This window comes from Clarias gariepinus, chromosome 4, assembly GCF_024256425.1.
Source record: "Clarias gariepinus isolate MV-2021 ecotype Netherlands chromosome 4, CGAR_prim_01v2, whole genome shotgun sequence".
NCBI classification, from domain to species: Eukaryota; Metazoa; Chordata; class Actinopteri; order Siluriformes; family Clariidae; genus Clarias; species Clarias gariepinus.
Window position 1 is genome coordinate 39,517,399 of NC_071103.1, and position 20,226 is coordinate 39,537,624.

General features: G+C 39.9%; 2 protein-coding genes across 6 annotated transcripts in view; one reads left to right on the forward strand and one right to left on the reverse strand.

The window, feature by feature from the left end:
• LOC128520233 (rho guanine nucleotide exchange factor 4-like) overlaps positions 1-6,420 on the forward strand; it is a 75,606-nt gene extending 69,186 nt beyond the window's left edge. For all 3 annotated transcript variants that reach the window (XM_053494378.1, XM_053494380.1, XM_053494381.1), the window contains 4 exons: positions 345-476; positions 1,254-1,497; positions 2,134-2,211; positions 5,465-6,420. In XM_053494378.1, coding sequence (XP_053350353.1) covers positions 345-476; positions 1,254-1,497; positions 2,134-2,211; positions 5,465-5,622 — 612 coding nt within the window. In that variant the 3' untranslated portion in view covers positions 5,623-6,420. The remainder of the gene's footprint in view (positions 1-344; positions 477-1,253; positions 1,498-2,133; positions 2,212-5,464) is intronic.
• A 3,570-nt stretch (positions 6,421-9,990) lies between these two features.
• Positions 9,991-20,226, reverse strand: part of LOC128520130 (rho GTPase-activating protein 21-B-like) — a 66,373-nt gene continuing 56,137 nt past the window's right edge. For all 3 annotated transcript variants that reach the window (XM_053494186.1, XM_053494185.1, XM_053494187.1), the window contains 11 exons: positions 19,934-20,073; positions 18,502-18,644; positions 17,998-18,153; positions 17,080-17,158; positions 16,817-16,890; positions 16,492-16,581; positions 16,236-16,361; positions 16,079-16,120; positions 15,299-15,404; positions 12,438-12,469; positions 9,991-11,695 (listed from right to left, as the gene is read on the reverse strand). In XM_053494186.1, the coding sequence (XP_053350161.1) occupies positions 10,163-11,695; positions 12,438-12,469; positions 15,299-15,404; positions 16,079-16,120; positions 16,236-16,361; positions 16,492-16,581; positions 16,817-16,890; positions 17,080-17,158; positions 17,998-18,153; positions 18,502-18,644; positions 19,934-20,073 (2,521 nt within the window). In that variant the 3' untranslated portion in view covers positions 9,991-10,162. The remainder of the gene's footprint in view (positions 11,696-12,437; positions 12,470-15,298; positions 15,405-16,078; positions 16,121-16,235; positions 16,362-16,491; positions 16,582-16,816; positions 16,891-17,079; positions 17,159-17,997; positions 18,154-18,501; positions 18,645-19,933; positions 20,074-20,226) is intronic.

Genomic DNA, 20,226 nt, shown 5'->3' on the forward strand with positions numbered 1-20,226 from the left:
GTAGAGTCTGAGCTAGGTAAGCTACGGCAAATGGCAGAGGGACGTTTCATCATTTTTAATTAGAGATGAGAGAAAATATGTATGTGAAAAAAGAAACATGTTGTACCTACCTATAAGAAAATGTTACCTACTTTATTGCTCTTTATGTAACAAATACAGATGTTATACTGTATGTAGAGCTACATGTACCTGCTGAAAGCTGGTTATGCCCCTATTCCATCACATCATATTTTCACGTCCACACTTTTATAGCAATTACTGTTAAAATGGTGTGGGATTTTGTGGATTTTGACCAATCAGAATCCAGCATTTAACAGTGCTTATATGTAAATGTTTGGTTGTAGGGTGAAGACATCCTCAGCAGGAGCTCGGATCTGATCTACTCCGGGGAGCTCACAAAGATCTCTCCACCTCATGCCAAAAGCCAGCAGCGCATGTTTTTCCTTTTCAACCATCAGATGGTGTATTGTAAAAAGGTGAGAAGCTGAAAGAAACACCCACGGGCAGAATCACACAAACAAGCCAACATCCAACTTGGAGAAACCTCACTTATGGTGCAGGTTAAACTTCAGGCAGATATCTAAGGACTGGCAAAGTTTCATTAAACTCTATCCAGCCAGTTTTGCGTGATGCTGTGACAAAATCTGGTTGGACAGACATACACAGACAAATTTTTCTGAGACTGTATGGAAATGTAAATATATCATTAAAAGAGCGAGTTCTGACCAATGTACAGACAAAACCTTTATATATATATATATATATTATATTTTATTTATATCTATAGATTGTATAGATAAATATATAAATATTTATATGATGATGTTATTTGATTCACAGAGTACTATACCTAACAAGCAGTATTTAATTCCATAACAGCTGCTTTGACAACCAGTGCAGGATTATATTAATAAAAGTTTTTAATTATTATATTATAATTTCCATAGCAACAGCTTATTTTGTGGGAACTGTACACTATGCTCTACATAAACTGATTTGTAATCGTATTTATTGTAAAGTTTTCTCCAGGGTAAGGAGATATATATTTGGCAATGTTAAATGTATGGAAGGAGTCTCTAGTGTCAGCGATTTTTTGACAATCAAAGGTAAACGTGTAACATCACGTTTTCCAGCATCTTCAGGACAGAAAAGGCAACGGCAAGCGGACATGTTTGACAGACTAAGCTGGACCTGTTTGGAGTAAAGTGTCGACTCACTTTTAGATCCTCTCGTCTTTGTTGTTGCTGGTTCAGGATCTGCTGCGCAGGGACATGCTGTACTACAAGGGCAGGGTGGACATGGATCAGATTGAGGTGTTGGACGTGGAGGACGGGAAGGACAGGGAGCTGAACGTGAGTGTGAAGAACGCCGTGAAGCTCCGCTCGCTCAGTGGAGACGAGCTCCATCTCCTGTGCGCCAAGAAACCCGAACAGAAAGAGCGCTGGCTCCGAGCCTTCAGAGACGAGAGGGAGCAGGTGCAGCATGACCGAGAAACAGGTGAACACACACACACACACACACACACATTTCCATTTCCTATGGAAATCAACACAACCATGTGAAGTCATTTTAATTATTTATTTTTTCTGTTTTATTACGGTAGAACAGAGTGTATAAACCACACCCAGGACTCCAGATCTCTGAACATGAACCATGGATTTATGTATATTTTTACTCAACGGAGGAAGAAACCACTTAACGTTTTGCTGTTAAATGAAAATAATTACTGACCGGGTGGTGAAATGAAGCACTGTTAACACACTGAAGTGGATTATTTTTCTATAACAGTGTTTTATTCCTCTTTATGGTCACAGTTTGTCATAGTTAAAAGGTCTCTTTCTCTTTGTTTTTGATGCACCTTCTCTACTTTGGATTTCAAACACCTGTTACATTGTTAAGTGGTTTACAGAGGGAAGGCAAATCATGCAATTACACAAAATGGTCTAAATAGTCCCACTTCGAATGCCACACACCACCGTAGTTATGTAACGCAACGCCATGCAGAAATGTAAGGCGTTACATGTAAACCTGTCAGGTTACTAGTTAGAAGAACTTATTAATGTTTGTAGCTGCACTATGTGGTGTAAGAAGCATTATCGTGGCTCTTTTCTCCTCTCCTGTTGATCCCGACAGGTTTTTCCATCACTGAGGTGCAGAAGAAGCAGGCCATGCTGAACGCCTGTAAAAGCCATCCAGCTGGCAAGCCCAAAGGTCAGATCCAGCCAGCTCATGTTCATGTACAGTACATACAGTATAACCCCTCATGTTCATGTACAGTACATACAGTATAACCCCTCATGTTCATGTACAGTACATACAGTATAACCCTCCATGTTCATGTACAGTACATACAGTATAACCCCTCCATGTTCATGTACAGTACATACAGTATAACCCCTCATGTTCATGTACAGTACATACAGTATAACCCTCCATGTTCATGTACAGTACATACAGTATAACCCCTCCATGTTCATGTACAGTACATACAGTATAACCCTCCATGTTCATGTACAGTACATACAGTATAACCCCTCATGTTCATGTACAGTACATACAGTATAACCCCTCATGTTCATCTACAGTACATACAGTATAACCCCTTATGTTCATGTACAGTACATACAGTATAACCCTCCATGTTCATCTACAGTACATACAGTATAACCCCTCATGTTCATCTACAGTACATACAGTATAACCCCTCATGTTCATCTACAGTACATACAGTATAACCCCTCATGTTCATGTACAGTACATACAGTATAACCCCTCATGTTCATGTACAGTACATACAGTATAACCCTCCATGTTCATGTACAGTACATACAGTATAACCCCTTATGTTCATGTACAGTACATACAGTATAACCCCTCATGTTCATGTACAGTACATACAGTATAACCCCTCATGTTCATGTTCATAACGTACATGTGTTAACTTGTAAACTTGATGAAGAACATTTATTAAAAATTTTTTTATATTTAAGCAATGTCACATGAGATAGACTTGTGTGTACGATTGCAATTGCAACAAACACCATTTATTATCAACAGATTTTGATTTGTTTCTTTATTTAACCAGTTATTGTGCTCCGCCCACACATATCCTTCCGCAGTTGGTGGAACAGTCCTGAGAAACTCACCAGATTAATGTTATATTTCCAGTTTATTATATTATTATATTTTTCCAGTTCATAAGATCAGCTCCGTTAACTTTCAGGTTCCAGGGTCGAATCCCAAAAAGGGTTAAATGGAAAGCTAGTGCACTATGTAGGCAGTACAATTCGTTGTTCTACAAACCACGAGTCCTTGATCAGGGGTTAATGGTTATTAATATACCTGTGACACGTGATACATATAGATAAACGTCCAAGTGCGTCACCAGTCGTGGAATGCCTTTCACCCAGTCAGATTACCCAGTTGGGATTAACTGTTGTATAAACAGCTTTATAAAGAACGAAAGAAAGAAAGCAAGCAAGAACTTCGAAAACAACGCAGGTAATAATGCAGATCCGCTGTAATATTAAACAAATTGTATTTAAAATGTTAGAAGGTTTCCTCTCTATCTGCTGTATAAAAATAGATAAAATAGACAAAGCTTTATTTATTTTATTTGACTGTATTTTTATGAATTTAACTACACTTTGGACTGTAATACACAGGACTGTATTATTATTATTATTATTATTTGGCCATTACTTATTTCTGAGAAACCTGTTTGCACCGTTTGCACCAAGATCCAAGTCCCACTGCACATACAGGGGTTGGACAATGAAACTGAAACAATGGCCAATTCAGTGTTGGAGGTTTCATGGCTAAATTTGACCAGCCTGGTGGCCGGTCTTCACTGATTGCACATTCCACCAGTAAGAGCAAAGTGTGAAGGATTAATTAGCCGAGTAATAGCACAGTTTTGCTTAAAATATTGCAATGCACACAACATTATGGAGAGTTCAAAAAAGGACAAATTGTTGGCACATCTGTGACCAAGACAGCAAGTCTTTGTGATGTATCAAGAACCACGGTATCCAGGGTAATGTCCACCGTTAGCATACCACCAAGAAGGACAAACCACATCAGGAGTAACTGTGGACGCAAGAGGAAGTTGTCTGAAAGGGATGTCCGGGTGCTAACTCAGATTGTATCCAAAAGACATAGAACCACAGCTGCCCAACTCACTGCAGAATTGAATGTGCATCTCAACTCTCCTGTTTCCTCCAAAAAGTGTTCATCGGGAGCTCCACAGGGTCAGTGTACATGGCCGGGCTGCTATAGCCAAACCTTTGGTCACTCGTGCCAATGCCAAACATCGGTTTTAATGATGCCGTGGACAATGTGAAACGTATTGTTCTCTGATGAGTCCAGAGTCCACTGTCTTTCCCACATCCGGGAGAGTTATGGTGTGGAGAAGCCCCCAAAGATGCGTACCACCCAGACTGTTGCATGCCCAGAGTGAAGCATGGGGGTGGATCAGTGATGATTTGGGCTGCAATATCATGGCATTTCCTAGGCCCAATACGTGTGCTAGATGGGCACGTCACTGTCGAGGACTACCGAAACATTCTGGAGGACCATATGCACCCAGTGGTTCAAATATGGTATCCTGAAGGTGGTTCCATGTATCAGGATGATAACGCACCAATACACACAGCAAGACTGGTGACAGAGTGGTTTGATGAACATGAAAGTGAAGTTGAACATCTCCCACGGCCTGCACAGTCACCAGATCTAAATATTATTGAGCCACTTTGGGGTGTTTTGGAGGAAAGTGTCAGGAAACATTTTCCTCCACCAGCATCACATAGTGACCTGGCCACACTATTCTGCAAGAAGAACGGCTCAGAATCCCTCGGGCCACTGAGCAGGACTTGTAACTGTCATTCCCAAGATGAACCGATGCTGTATTGGCCACAAAAGGAGGCCCTACACCATACTAATGAATTATTGTGGTCTAAAACCAGGCGTTTCAGTTTCATTGTCCAACCCCTGTACATACTGTACCATTGTTTATGTTTATATTTTAGTGCAGTTATCTTTTGTTTGTTTTTACATTATCTTTATTGCTGCTGGTCTCTGAGAGCTAACAAACAAATTCAGTTGTCTCACTAAACTGACAATAAAGTCTCTCTTTATCTCTCTTATCTAACTCCAGTTGCATATGATGTAATAACAAAATTCAGATCTTTGCATTTCATTATTTCATAATGTTGAGTTTGAACTCTGTATGTAGTAAGAATATACAGAAATAATTGATGCTTTGCCACATTAGTTAAGTTATATTAAAAATGTACGAAAGCAAACACTGATCATTTAAAAATATTGAATAATTGACTGTTTAAAAGTCATAATTTCCTTTTCTTTTATGAGAATGTGTGTGTGTGTGTGTGTATTAGCAGGAAACATGGACTAATCCCTAGTCTAGACTCCTGGTTTCTAATATTGTGTGTTTCTCTTCTCTCAGCCGTGACCAGGCCCTACTACGACTTCCTGCTGCGGCAGAAACACCCGACGCTCCCCACCAGCCTCCCGCAGCAGCAGGTCTTCATGCTGGCCGAGCCCAAACGCAAGAGCTCCAACTTCTGGCACAACATCGGCCGATTGACGCCTTTCAAAAAGTGAACGAATCAGTGACGGGGAGAGAGAGAGAGAAAGAGAGAAAGAGAGAGAGAAGAGCTCTCAGCTTGTGCCTGAACTTTACCCTTCGATTCCTCGTTTTATTATTATAATTATTATTATTATTATTTTCATTCCATCGTCATGGCTGTACTTACAGACCCCTCTGCAGATTTCTTGTACTTGTGTTACATTTTTTGGAGAAAGCACTTTATTAAGGTGGTTACAATCAGACTCGGCGACTGGCTCCCCGGGACTGCGGCGATATCTGTGTTTATTAATTATTTCGGGGAATCCTTTATTCCTGGAGCCCTGATTAGCCTCCGTACACACTAATATCACTAACCTGGTGGTGTTTTGTGTTCCTTCTTTTTCTTAAATCTTCTATTCATGTCAGCTGATGCCAATTGTACACAGTGCCAGATGAATTTGCTTTCATATTTAAGTTTGTTCCTCGTCACATGAAAAAGTAAATAAGAGTTATTACAAATTACTTCCTGATGACTTTATGTATCAACTAATATTTATTTTTGGGTTGTTGTTGTTTGATCAAATGTGACAGAATTACTTTACTGCGTTTCTTTACTGTAAGTGTGTCCTGGCAGGCGGTTTTATTTAAAGCAGTACGTCTTGAAGGTCACAGCAATGTCACTCTGGAGTATGTTATTATTTTATTTGTAATCTTTTCCAGGAATGCACAACTGCTAACTTCTCACTTGGGAATACATAAAATACTGAAAATGCAACACCAACAAACAAACAAACAAACACCAGAATCACTTTCTATTAAACTATGAAAATGTCTCAGGGTGCCGTTTCTACGTGTAACACAAATCATCTTGCCATATTCAGTGTCTTACTTTATGAAGCTTTTTCCTAACTATTTATTAATTTTAATGAATTGAATATGTTTATTGATCAATTTCCTAGAATGCTTTAAATACTTCAGGTGCATAAAATGCACCATGTGACAACAGGTCGTCTCCACAGCAGGGGAACGAGACAGAAATGAGATACATTAGGTGCAGTTATGGAGTGTTCATGTCTTGGTAACTGGGGAGAATGGGATTAATTAAAACATGAACAAGGCTTAGTTCCATAAGCGAATGAAGTCATTAAGGAGTGGAAACAAGTTGGTAACACAAGAACGAGCAAATGAAACAGCGGCCATGACTTTGTAACGCATGAGCGAGATACTTAAAGAACGTTGATGACTTGGTAATGGAAGAGGACAAGAAAATAAAAATGTGGAAATGACATGGTAAGGATAACGAACGGGAATTGGGAGTGGCCCAGACTTTGGACATGGGAGAACAAGATAATAAGAGTGGTCACAGCCCAGTAACCGGTGAGGACGAGGCGGCCATTGCTTGGTAAAGAGGGAAAAAATGAGATAATTATGGAGACCAGGCTCGGTAAGTGGAGTAAATTAGATAAATTAAGGTGTAGTTAAAACTTGCTAAGTGAAGAAAACAAGATAATTACAGAGTGGCCACAGCTTGGTGAATAAAGATAATGAGATGATTATAGAACCGCCATGACTTGGTAATTGGAGAGGACAAGGTAATTAAGAAACATCCATGACTCAGTAACTGGGATAAAAGGAGCAGCCATGACTTTGTAACTAAAAATGAGCACTGAATAAAGTAGTGGCCAGAGCTTGATAACTGTAGAGAACAAGATAATTAGGCATTGACCACAACTTGGTACTGAGAGAATGAGATAATTAAAAAATGGCAACAATTTAACCTGCGTTAACAGGATAGTTACTGATTAGTCACAGCTAGGTAACTGGAGAGAGTAAGGAAAATAAGAAGTGGTGGAAGTTTGTTAATTGGAAAGGACAAGGGAATAAAGGAGCAGCCATGGTTTGGTAAGGGGAATAAAAACGAGATACTTAAGGAGTGGCCATGGTTTGGTAAATGGGGAAAATTAGATGAAGTGACCACATGTTGGTATGATGACTTAGTAATTGGAGAGGATGAGTTAATTAATCAGTGACCCTGACCAACTGGAAGTAAACTGAAATATAATTAAGGAGGAGCCATGATTTGGTAACTGGAGAGAACGAGATAAGCAGCAACTACAGGTATGTACAGAAAGAACAAGAGTGAAGAAGATATTTAAGGAAGGGTGGTGACTTGGTAAACTGGACCAGCATGTATTTGTATACAACTATGTCATCACACTGCATTTAAACCTTTAAACAAACAGAAAAAAAAACAAAGAAAGTCAAGACCCAGTCTGAAAAAAAGACCATTTATTTCCAGTGTTTTTAACCTTCTTTCTTGTTTTTAGCATTTTGGTCATCACACATGCATCGGTTTGTCATGCACACACACTTCCTCGGTCTGTCCAACCTCAGCCCTAGACATTACCATCTCAATATAACAGCATGTGCATGTAAAAAAAAAAAAGTATAACGGACCAGTAACAGAATGAGTTAAGACTGGAAGCACTGGTTTGCGGTCACATTGTTTCATACAAAAATCTAGCTCACATTTAGAGTTTGTGATAAAAAATATGCAACATTTGACAAGAGCAAAAAATAAACAAACAAAAGAAAAACAAAGACAAAAAAAAAAAGATCCTGTTGCAGAGATAAGCTGTACGAGGCACTTCATTACAGACGGACATGACATTGTGTGACTTTAACGCTTAGCACTTCCTGTAGTACCGGTATAAAGGCTTTAACTTATTATTATTGGTTTTATATTCCTATATATAGAAATATAAATTGACTTCATTCTCACTTCGTCGCTTTGATGCCTGGCTGCTTCATTGCACTGTAAAAATAAAACGAGCTTCCCACAGCACACAGCACAGAAAACAAGTCCTGACGTGGACTTTACCTTCAGATTACTAATAATAATAATAATAATAATAATAATAAAATAATCTCAAGTACAGAAAACAAGGTGTATTTCAGGACTTTGTTCACATTAGTGTTCATCCTTTATTCACTCTCGGTATTTATCAGGTTTAGTGTTTGTCCCATTACCCATGTTCATGGTAGCAAGCGACAAGTCATCCTTATTACTTCTCGACGTACCGTATGTACGTAACACAGTTGCAGAGATAAGCGACGTGACTCCATGACAAGTAAGATCTTTGTTATTGATTATTTAAATTAATGATTCCACCGAGCTTGCACCGCTAGTCTAATCTGCTAGTCCAGCGCTAATATATATATATATATATATATAGAGCTACATATGTATAGCTAAAAAAATTCCACACAGGCCACGCCCACGACAGACAAACTACAAGCTAGGAAAGATGCTCGACACTTCCCAGCATGAACATAGGATTAGCGTTGCTGTATTGTTTCCTCCTTTTTTTGTTCTAAGATCTAGCTTTATTTTTTCATGGGGTATTCCATGCTAACATCGATGCATCTTCATGTAACCTCGCCATAATTTCTGGAGTAGAACCTCACTAACAAACATGCTTTGACATGCTGGAGCGCTAAAAACGTGACACAATCAAGGAATCTGCAAAGTCAGCAAGCTTGGGGGGTTATGGGATGCTCCTTGTTTCATTAAAGTGACTTCATGTTAGTGGGGTAGAACTTGACATCCTTTCCAGTACTGTCTTCTAGCATTTCAGTATAAAAGACAAAAACTAATGTAAACCTTTTTACCTTTACAACGAATGTAATGAAACATCCAAGATGTGTTTTTTTGGGGAGATATTTGCATCTTTTTTTTTGCATTTTGGCATTGGACTGTCAGCAAACAAGACATGGAAGTGACATTGCAGTGACACAATGGAACTAATGCCATCTCTAAGCAAGAACTAAACCTCAGCATGAACCTGACCACTGGAACATTATGATGGCCGCCATCTCGGACAATCAGGATCTATCTACGTTACAAGCTACATTATGGTGACTGACGTGTCCATGTTCGGTTTGTTCTAAAGGACGTCTGTAGTAACACGTTTGTCACACTAAATATCCCAATTGTACTGACTATACACACACACACACACACACCTTAATCTAACACACTGATTGATTGATCCCCTATTGTAAGTGCCGCTTGTTGCATTTGATCACTAGAAGATCACATGACCAGAATTTATCCATGATGCACCCATGCTAGGAACTAGCGGCTTACCTAAAACCCTCAGACACACCATTTCTCCAATACGTCGCGAGACTTCTCTTACTTGTTAGCTACATTAGCACACTTGCAAAATTATAAAAAGACGGAAACATCCGACACCAAACACGTCTTGGCAAGTCCACTACAGGAGCAACTCTAATCCGTAAAACTGAGATTACAATTCCAAATCCGATACATTTTTACTCCAGTTATCCCTCTTGAGTTTATACACATATAGATATATACAATTTATATTTTTTATACATATATATATATATATTTATATATACTTTGTTAAAAAGAGGAGAAGGGATTAAAAGAATAAAAAATATTGTGCAGTACCTCTATGAACATTCATTCATTCATTAATTCATACATGAATTCATTTCTTCACACACATCCGCATTCACACACTCATATGTCGACATTTTTTTTTTTTATAAACATTGGTAAAACTGCGAGCGCACAACTTGAGCCCCGGCAAGTTTATGTGGATGAGCGTCGGAGCCCGAGTTCAGGTTGACTTTGCCTTTGCACTTTGGTTCTCCCCCATTTAACTGATCCGTACTGGATTGGCAACTTGGCATCGAAGCAGAGTGACTCGAACCCTCGCCAGTCCCCGTTATGACCTTTGACCCCTGTGAACCAGCCCGCGATGTGCCTGGATGGGAGCTCTCATGGTTGATCCAATCCTGAATGGCTATCTCTTTCGAGTTCTGAAGTTTGAGTCGGTCTGCATCTGAAAGCTCCGCCCCCTTCTCGGCACCCCCCTGTTCACGCCAGTCATTAATGACTGCAAGTTCGCCAAAGTCCCGCTGCCCACCCAAAGTGTGTCTCCGACGGACTCTTTTCTCTTTCTTCCTGTTATTTTTGTGTCCTCCGATGCCAAACATGTCATCCGCAGACAAGCGGAAATGGGACTTCAACCTCTCGGTGATACTGAGATGCTTTGCTGGTTCTGTCTGGCTGTGGGACGAGGAAGGGGCGGAGCTGAGGCTTCCCACAGAACGGCCTTTTTTTACTGCTTCCAGAACACGAGAAAGACGGCTCGGTTCGCTTCGACTTATCCTCTCGCCTTCTCGGCTGGCTCCAGCTTCTAATGACGAATCGCTGTCGGTTTTCTGGTGCAAGGACCGCCTTTTGGACGTGTTGAATGCGGTCAGCCTTTGTGAAGGCATGATGTAGCGGTTTAAAGATTTTTGAACCTTTGGACACTCTGCCCTTCCAGGGACGGGGTGCCCTGTGGATGGGGTAACAGGAGTCGCTGTGCATCTGATAAAAACAGGAAACTCAGTCTCGCTGTCTGTCTCCATGTGTCGTCCTTCGCTGATCAGCTCGCTGCGCTCGTCATCTGCCTCGTCTCCACCCCGGCTCTGCAAATCTGCACTGAGCACACTTGATTCCGCCCCTGTCAGGAACGTCATAGAGGAGGTGGTCGAGTAATCCGAAGTGATAGAGCTGACTTCTGCTGTGGCTGATCCCCCGACAGGGCCGGTTGGAGGTAGATCTGTGCCAGAGGAAGCTTCTATGTCCCAAAGTCTCAACCGATTTCTGGATCTGGACATTTCTGGGTTTACGGTGCTAAGGTCCTCCACCTGAGGAGATGATTCAGATGTGGAGCTTTTGGAAAGAGGCGGAGACCGAAACCGCAGACTGGGCAGCGTATAGTATTTTTGGGATTCTGACATCTTGCCAGGAGGGTATTTCTTCAAAAAGAACGAGTTCCTGTGCTCTTTGCGCCCCTTGGAAGTTTTTTCAGGTTCTTTTTCTTCATGTGAGTCTCCTGCTTTATCCTGATCCATGGGTTTCTGGTCCTGCAGCTCGCTCCCAAGAAAAACAGCATCCAGGTCATCTTCAGAGCTGCTAGCATGCAGCCTTTCTTTGGGTTTCTTGCGTTTGCGATTAGCTGCAGCAAAGATGGAGGAGACCAGTTCGAGGCTGTACTGGTCCTTCCCAGACCCCCACGAACCCTGAGAGAGAGAGAGAGAGGGGAGACGGCAGAGACAAATATAAGAGGAAACACTGATGATGGAGAAGGTGAAACAGCACCAACATCATCGAGAGCACCATTTAGAGCAGGAAGACAAAGATCTAACCGCTGTGGCCATTGCAACACCACTCCACCTGCTCCTCTGAAATCGGCTCAAATAAAAGAAAGACAGAGTCAAAAGAGAAAAGAGTCTCAGTAAAAAAGTGCCAGAGCTTATAAAGCACACCAGCAACACTCTCAGTGAGATCATTGATTCACCAACATCTCGGTCTACACAATAATCTCTGAATAATCTGCATAAGTCAAATCTCTCCAATTGAAAAATTATCAATTTAATCTTTTTAATAATCCAATAGTCACCTTTTTTTTGTCTTTCTACATTTAGGTTTTTGTATTCTGATGTGCTCTTTGTGTAAGATGAGGCAACTTACGTGAACAGACTGAAAGCAGATCTATACAGTACATAAAGTATATTAGCAGCACTGACTTGGACCTCTGCACGTATACATGATATGATATGAAATAATATATGATATGGGTGCACTGCTTTAGATACATCAGTCTAGCAAGCGGTCATGACAAGCGTGATCTATGCAGAAAGCACGTCTCGATGGGTTCTGATCCGTCTGTCAGAGCTGCTCGTGTTTGATTCGTTTGTGAAAATTCGGGCTTCGTACCTGACTGTGTTTAAAATAGGGTTTGAAAATCAGACTCGTACTCACCTTCGATTTGGCAGAATCACTAGTGGGTGAATCTGTGGATAAAGAAATAGAGAGAGAGAGAGAGAGAGAGAGTATATGAGGAAATAAATACAATCTATGAGTTCCCTCAGTCCAAACACAGAGTCAATAATGAGGAAAGACAGGGAGGACAAGACACTGTGTAAGACGGGATAACAGGTGAGAGTGCAGGGAGTGCATGCAGATGAGTTTAGAAAGAACATATTGCATAACCAATAGTCTAAGGGGTGCTCCACCTGATCCACCTGATCCACCTGATCCACCTGATCCACCTGGACCTGATCCAACGCCTCCCCGGACCCTTAACAAATGCCATGCTGTAAAACACCTCCCCCTCCCCCTAGTAAGAGGAACCGGATCAGGTCTCGCTCTACCCCCCTGCACTTTAATTCTAACTCTGAAAGGTATTGGGAACTAGATTAAATCTGACTCCACCCCCTGGACATCTGACTTTCCCTAATTAAGCGGAGCTGATTTTGTTCTAAAGTTACCCCCTGGACTTTTGGTTTGACACCACCCAGGAAGTAACAGCTGGATCAGGTTCAACTCCAACCCCTGGATTTTTGGTTTGACTCTGCTCATTTACTAGAAGTTAGATCCGGTCTATCTCCCCTATCTGGACTTGTGGTCTGACACTACACAAGTGTTAGGAGCTAGATCAGATCTGACTCCACCCCATCAGCTTTTGATTTGATTTAGGAATTAGGAGCTGATACAAGTCTGACTCCATCTGCTGGACTTTCGGTCTGACTGCACAGGTCGGAGGAGCTGGATCGGGTATGACGCTACCCTCTAGACTTTTGGTCTTAGGTCTGATGCCACTCCCTGGACTCTTTGGTTTGTCTCTGACCAGGTAAGAAGAGCTGGATCAGTTCGTAATCTACCCCCTGGACTTTTTTGTTTGTTTTTTGCTTCACTCAGGTCGCAGGAGCAAGATCAGGACTGAGTCCAACCCAGGAACCTTTGGTTTTACAGTAAGATTAATATATATATATATTTTTTTTAAATATGTGTGAGTGTCATGTCCTCCAGCAGGGGGAGAACTTTTCCTGCTTTCCCAGCTAAAGAATAAAGAAATAAGTAAATTTAAAAAGTTTTTCATGATTAAGGCAGGAAGCCATCATGAAAGTGGTAAAGATTCGTTTGGATGCGCAATCATGGTACTGAGTGTTGCTGTAGTCATGACCGGAGACACGACATGGATGGTCATGCATGTGGGATATGGTAGTTTTGGTGTTTAAGGCAGCATGCACTTAATCATCATTATTAGGAAATGATTAAGAACGAAAGAAAATTGCTAAGGAGAGAAGAAAAAAATGGGGGCAAATATACATTTATAACTTTGTGGTTTTCTTCAGAAATAAAATAATAAGAAATAAAACGGAAAAAAAGGAAAACAGTGCTACGATTTCTAAGAATCGAATGACACCGAACATAGAGCTTATCTTCTATGACAACTGAGGAGGTGAAAACAGAAGGATAGACAAGGAAAAGAGAATAAGAAGAGAGATTCGGCTACATTTCGAGGCGGTGTCATGGCAACAGTAGCATGGCAACGACAGGGGATGACTATGGAACCAACCAAGAGGAGAAGTGACGGGGGGAGTCAGAGAGGGGCTAGCTACGGAGAAAAGACAACACTAAGTGTTAGAGATGGAAAATAAGTAAATAAAGGAAAAGTAAATTAACAATTTGAGTTTGAGTTTTCTTAAACTTAAATTTCAAGTGGAGTTTCTTCTTCAGGAGCCGAGCCCCCCCTGCACACCCCTTTTATTTGTAATTTTTTGTGGAGACAGATGGTATGAGCAAGCGAGGTTCAGGAGCAGAGGAGCATTACCGTGCCGTCACTCCATTGGGTCAGCATTCAGAGAGACAGAGATAGAGAGAAAGAGAGAAAGGCAGAGAAAGAGAAAAAGAAAAGGAAAGGGGCACAAGAGAAAGGCATTCCCCTCGCTCCCGATTGTGTTTTTGTTTTGGTCCTCCCCTGTTCCTTTCATCTCTTTTTGTTTTCTTTTCACAGGAAGCGAGGGTTCCTGCAGATTAGGCAGCTACAGTGCGGGCAACAGTCCTCTTTCTTCCTACAGCTCCATCTGTCCATCACGGACATGAGCGAGTCCATCAGTGACATCACCGCGTGATAGACTCCTCCCACCTGGCCTGTGTCAAGATCAGGAGTGTGTGAAATGCTGCGAATGGCCTTAGGAGACGCGACACGGCCGGGCTACGGACAGAGGGATCAGACATTTGGCAAGCTTGCTCTTTGAGGATTCTGACGTTTTTTTTTTATTTTATTTAATTTAATTTCGTTTTTTCGTTGTTATTTCTTTTTCTTTCTTTTTTTTTTGCAAGAAAGCTCATGCCATGTTAGCGTGAGAAAGCTTAGTGAAGAAAACGGGTGTGGGAAAGACTGGGGATTAAATCAGATTAATGGCAAAATTTCATAGAAACAATAATGACTGCTATTTCTTTTCACATTCATGTATTAAGCAGCAGTATGGAAGAATCAGCTTTACTGTCAAAATGCTTCATTTCAATGTAGATTAATATGTAAATATATATATATTTAGCAGCTGTGCGCCAAAATACGATAGAGTACTAGCCGCCACATCAGTCCACATTTTTATTTATTTATTTTTTTAACGTTAACTTTCTTGCTACACCACATACCCACCAAGCGGCGGCAGAGTTCCATACTGCTGCTTTAAGCAAATCATGACATAAGCCCCTCTATTTTCTGCCCTCAGAGCTCTATTTTTTGCTCAAACACTGTTTCTGACAGTGTGGGAGGGGCTAAAGACAGAGACTCCGCCTCCTACATGCAGTGAGCCAGTGAGACGCATTACCTGACACTTCCCCTTGAGAGACGCCGGTGCGGCCGATGTTGGTGAGCAAGTGGTCAATGTTTGGAACCGGCTGCGTCTCCACCGCGCTGTCCGTCTGGACCACCGTCTGCACAGGGAGAGAGACGGAGTCTGATAAAGGACGATCCGGTTATCTATCTGTCCCTCCATCTATCCGTCTCTCCATCCTTGGCTGTCTCTGTGTGTTTAGCTGACTGATTGTCTGACTGTCCATCCATCCATCTATCCATCATTCTATCTCGAGCTATACGTCCATCTGTGTCAATGTCCAGCTATCTGTCTGTCTGCTTCACTCTGTCTATCTATCTATCATTTTGTCTGTCTATCTCTGTTATCCATCCATAATTTTGAATGTATGTGCCTAGCTATCTGTCTATCTGTCCATCCATCCTTCTGTCTGCCTATGTCTAGTTAAAGGTCTGTCTCTTTATCCATCCATCCATCCATCCATCCATCCATCATTCTATCTGGCAGTCTGTTTGTATTTGTATATATGTCTAGGTATAGTTCTGTCCGTATGCTTGTCCATCAATGCATTGATCCAGTCTTGTGTATGTGTTCATCCATCCATCCATCCATCCATCCATCCATCCATCCATCAGTATATAGCTATCTGTCTATCTGTCCATCCATCATTCTGTCTGCCTGTCTACATATTTGTCTGCCTGTCCATCCATCCATCCATCCATCCATCCATCTAACTTCCTCTTTCATCTGTTTGTCTCTCCGTCAGTCTGATAAAAGGTTAGAGGATCCACACACCTCCGGTTCCTCTTCTCCATCATCAGTGAAGAACCAGTCGTACTGTAAAAGACAGGAACAGCTCATTACAGTACATGTTAGATAAAATATGAAGTGTACACGTGTGTGTGTGTGTGTGTGTGTGTGTGTGTGTGTGTGTGTGTGTGTGTGTGCTTACGTGTTGAATGAGTGTCTCCACAATCTTGTACTGATCAGGCATGTGTGTGACCATGTGTGTCATGTTGTCCTCAGACGTGCGGACCAGTGTGGGGCCGAACACGATGGCTAGATTCCGCGGCTCCATCTGACGCACACACACACACACACACACACACACACACACACACACACACACACACAACACAAATGAAATATGAATCGATGATGATCTAGAGATGATGATGAAACAGAAGGACGTGTGAAACGACGTGTACTTTGTTCTTCTCGGAGTTTTCAGCCACAGTTTTAAGGTGAGCCGAGAGGAACTTCAGCGTCTCGTAGTGATGATCCGGCAACTCGTGGAGCTGAAACGACACACACACACACACACACACACACACACACACACACACACACACACACACACTTAGCTAAGAATGCTGATCCACGTAGGTTTGATTATTTCTGACTTGTGTTTTGTTGATTACGTTTCCCACACAGTAATAATCACTTCTTTCACTTTACACTAATAACTGTGGAGTTTAGTTTCCTGTAGAAATAAACACTCAGGGAGTGAAGTTCAGACGGGCGTGGACTCACCAGCCGCTTCAACACCTTCAGCCTCTCCACCGGGTCCTCTGTTCTGTTCCCCTCGATGAAGTCTCCGTATTTCTCTACCGAGCGCGCGCGCACACACACACACACACACACACACACACACACACACACACACACGTCAGTCACATTTACAAATCCACTGTCTGATTGAAAAGATCATAATGTAGTGCATTAGGAATCTGTGTGTGTGTGTGTGTGTGTGTGTGTGTGTGATGATCTCTGAGCGAAGCTGTCATGTTTCTTACCGTTAGTGAAGAGCGGATCAGGAAGCTTCCTGAAGAAAGATTTTAATAAACTGCTGATCACATTGAGGTCTTTCCATTTCTGATCAGAAACACGAGAGCAGAGAGGAAATGATTCACATTAATCACATTAATCACTGTTACTACAACTACTACACTCAATAATAATATAATATAATAATAATAATAATAATAATAATAATAATGATGATGAGGTAATAATAAACATGTTGATAAATAAATCATGTAAAATATTATGTTATATATATATATATATATATATATATATATATATATAAATAACATGTAAATGATATATAAATAAATAAATAAAATAAATAAATAAATAAATACATAAGAAAACTTAGTAACACCACTGGTTTTTAATAAAAAATGAATAATTAATATGAAAATATGTAAAATTATTATTATTATTATTATTATTATTATTAATACTGATGTTATGGTTGTTATAAAATAATAAAAACAATAATTATTTTTACTACATTTATTTATAAACACTTTATAAATGAATTTATATAAAAATAGTTAAAAAATATAATAATAATAATAATAATAATAATAATAATTTATAAAATGTATAGATCATCTGGCGAATAAATTAGACATTACGATAAATAAACCAACAAGCAAACAAATAAAAAAAGAAATAATGAAAGAAATTAATACGATTTATGAATGGAAAATAAGCCACTAATTAATTATTACAGAATTAATTCTAAAACCCTAATAATTGTATTGTTGTTTATAATAATAATAATAATAATAATAATAATAAGCAAACAATAATTAAATCTATAAACCAATCATTTAATTACAATTAATTAAACAAAAACATAAATAAGACAACCCGCGTTGCTAATTTAAGGTGATTGATGTCGGTGCGGCGCCGCGACTCACGTCCTCCTGAACGTCGATCTCGCCCCCCCCTCTGTTCAGTTCCTCCTGCATGCTGGAGATGGCAGCGTTGTTCCCCGGCACTCTGTAAATCCCAGTGTACTCCAGTCCCTTCTCCTCCACCAGATTACAACACACCTCTACGATTAGAGGCACGAACTAACACACACACACACACACAAACACACACTATTAAATTATATTTTATAATTATAGAAGTCCTTTATAAATATAAAAATATAAAGTCCTTTTATTGAGAGACCTGGCTTTTTATGTTACATAAACGATTAATTTCTTTATTTGAAGTGAGTGTTTGTGTTTAAATGTGGTGGTCTAGAAGAGGATAGTGAAAAACCCCGTCTCTGAGAGGCGTGTCCTTCACCCTGTCTAATGATGTGGAGCTGGAGCTCAGAACAGCTGCGTAACCCGAATACAAGATTTTTTATAAAAAAGGATCAGTGACTGTAGTGAAGAGTGTGTCATTTGGGACACAGCCGTAGCTCTTACTCTGTTATTGTGAGCAGGAGGACAGTCGTCCAGTCGAACCCCAAACGTCACCCCGGGCGCGGCCTTCTTCTCGAACGGCTTCCTCATCAGTCCCGCCATCCCTTTCCTCCGCAGGCCCTTATCCTTCGGCGGGCTCGCTTCATCTGACCAGCAGACCACAAACAGCAGGTCAATGACTTTATCCTGACCTACTAGATAACTTCACCTGATTTACTCGATTAATCTTAATCTTAATCCAGCCATCACAGCTCAACACATTATTACTTAAATTAACTATATGTAGTGTTTATATAGCAGAAATATAATAAAGAATATTGAAATATACAAACATATAAAAAAACAGTTAAATAGTTTCTGTAATGTCTAGAAATATAAATGATTTTTTGTTGATTTATAAAAAAAAGCTAATTTATGCTAATCAATTATTAATTAAAAAAAGGAAGTTTTAAAATTACATTTCTTATTTCAGACAAAGCAAACGTAAAAATGTCATAAAATACATAAAAATTAAAAATATATAAAACATATAAAACATGCACATGCACAGTAAATAGCAATTAAGCAATTTAATAATTAAACAATTTTCATTTTCAGATTATTTCTTATTTATTTATTTTATTTATTTATCTATTTATTTATTTTCCTGGAGTTTTATTTCTTATTTATTTATTTTATTTATTTATCTATTTATTTATTTTCCTGGAGAAACTAAATAAATAATAAAATAAAATAAAACCAAATAATAAATAAAGAAATGGATATAGTTAACAATAAAATGAAACAAAAAACAAAAGTGCGACAATATAATTTTAAAATTAAATCTACTGCTTTTAATAAAGTGAGTAATTAAATAGTTAAATAAATAGTAGACCTGCACGATTTGCATTAAAAACAATCACATTGCAATTACTCATTTAACTATTAAACTTATTTAACGTACAAAATTTTATTAAAACATTACCATTTAGTGTTCAAATGTATTCTTTGAGCCTAACAGAAAATAACTGGACAAATTATCTTATTAAAAGGATGTCTGCAAATATTTATTTATTTATTTATTTATTTACAACTCAAAGGTATATAAAAAAAATAAACTGAAATTCTAAACAAACTCTACAGAAATCCCCGACTATGTGTATGTTACATGCAGGCTTTTGTGCTTAAATAATGGCACCGCTCCGTATCAGGATTTCGATTTCTTTGCAGTGAATCATGCAGCGCTAATGTACAAACTCACACGAGTAAATAAACAAACACAGCAGACACAAAAGCTCAGAAACGCTCACTGGGTCATAATTCATCACACAGCAGACATTATATGATCCTTATAATCTTTATTCTATTTGTTCTCCTGAATAAATCCCATCCCCCCTTAAAATCAGCCTGATGAAGAGACAGGGGTGTGTTTAAGGCGGAGACGTGTCCGCCGTACCTCTGTGTGTGATCCTCCTGTCCTGATCCCTGTGGGGCGAGAGGGGGCTCGGGGTTTTATTCCCCCCCAGCAGGGTGTGTCTGATACTCAGAGACTGACGAGAGGACCTCGGGGACGGCTCGGTCTTACTGCTGGGGGGACTGGGACACACACACACACACACACACACACACCAGTCACATGTACAATCCAACTGTATGACTGTGAATAGTTTATAATGTAGTGCATTAATGATCTCTTATTAAACAAAACAGTGTAGTGTAGAGAGGGAGAGGTGAAGTGAAGTCAGTCTG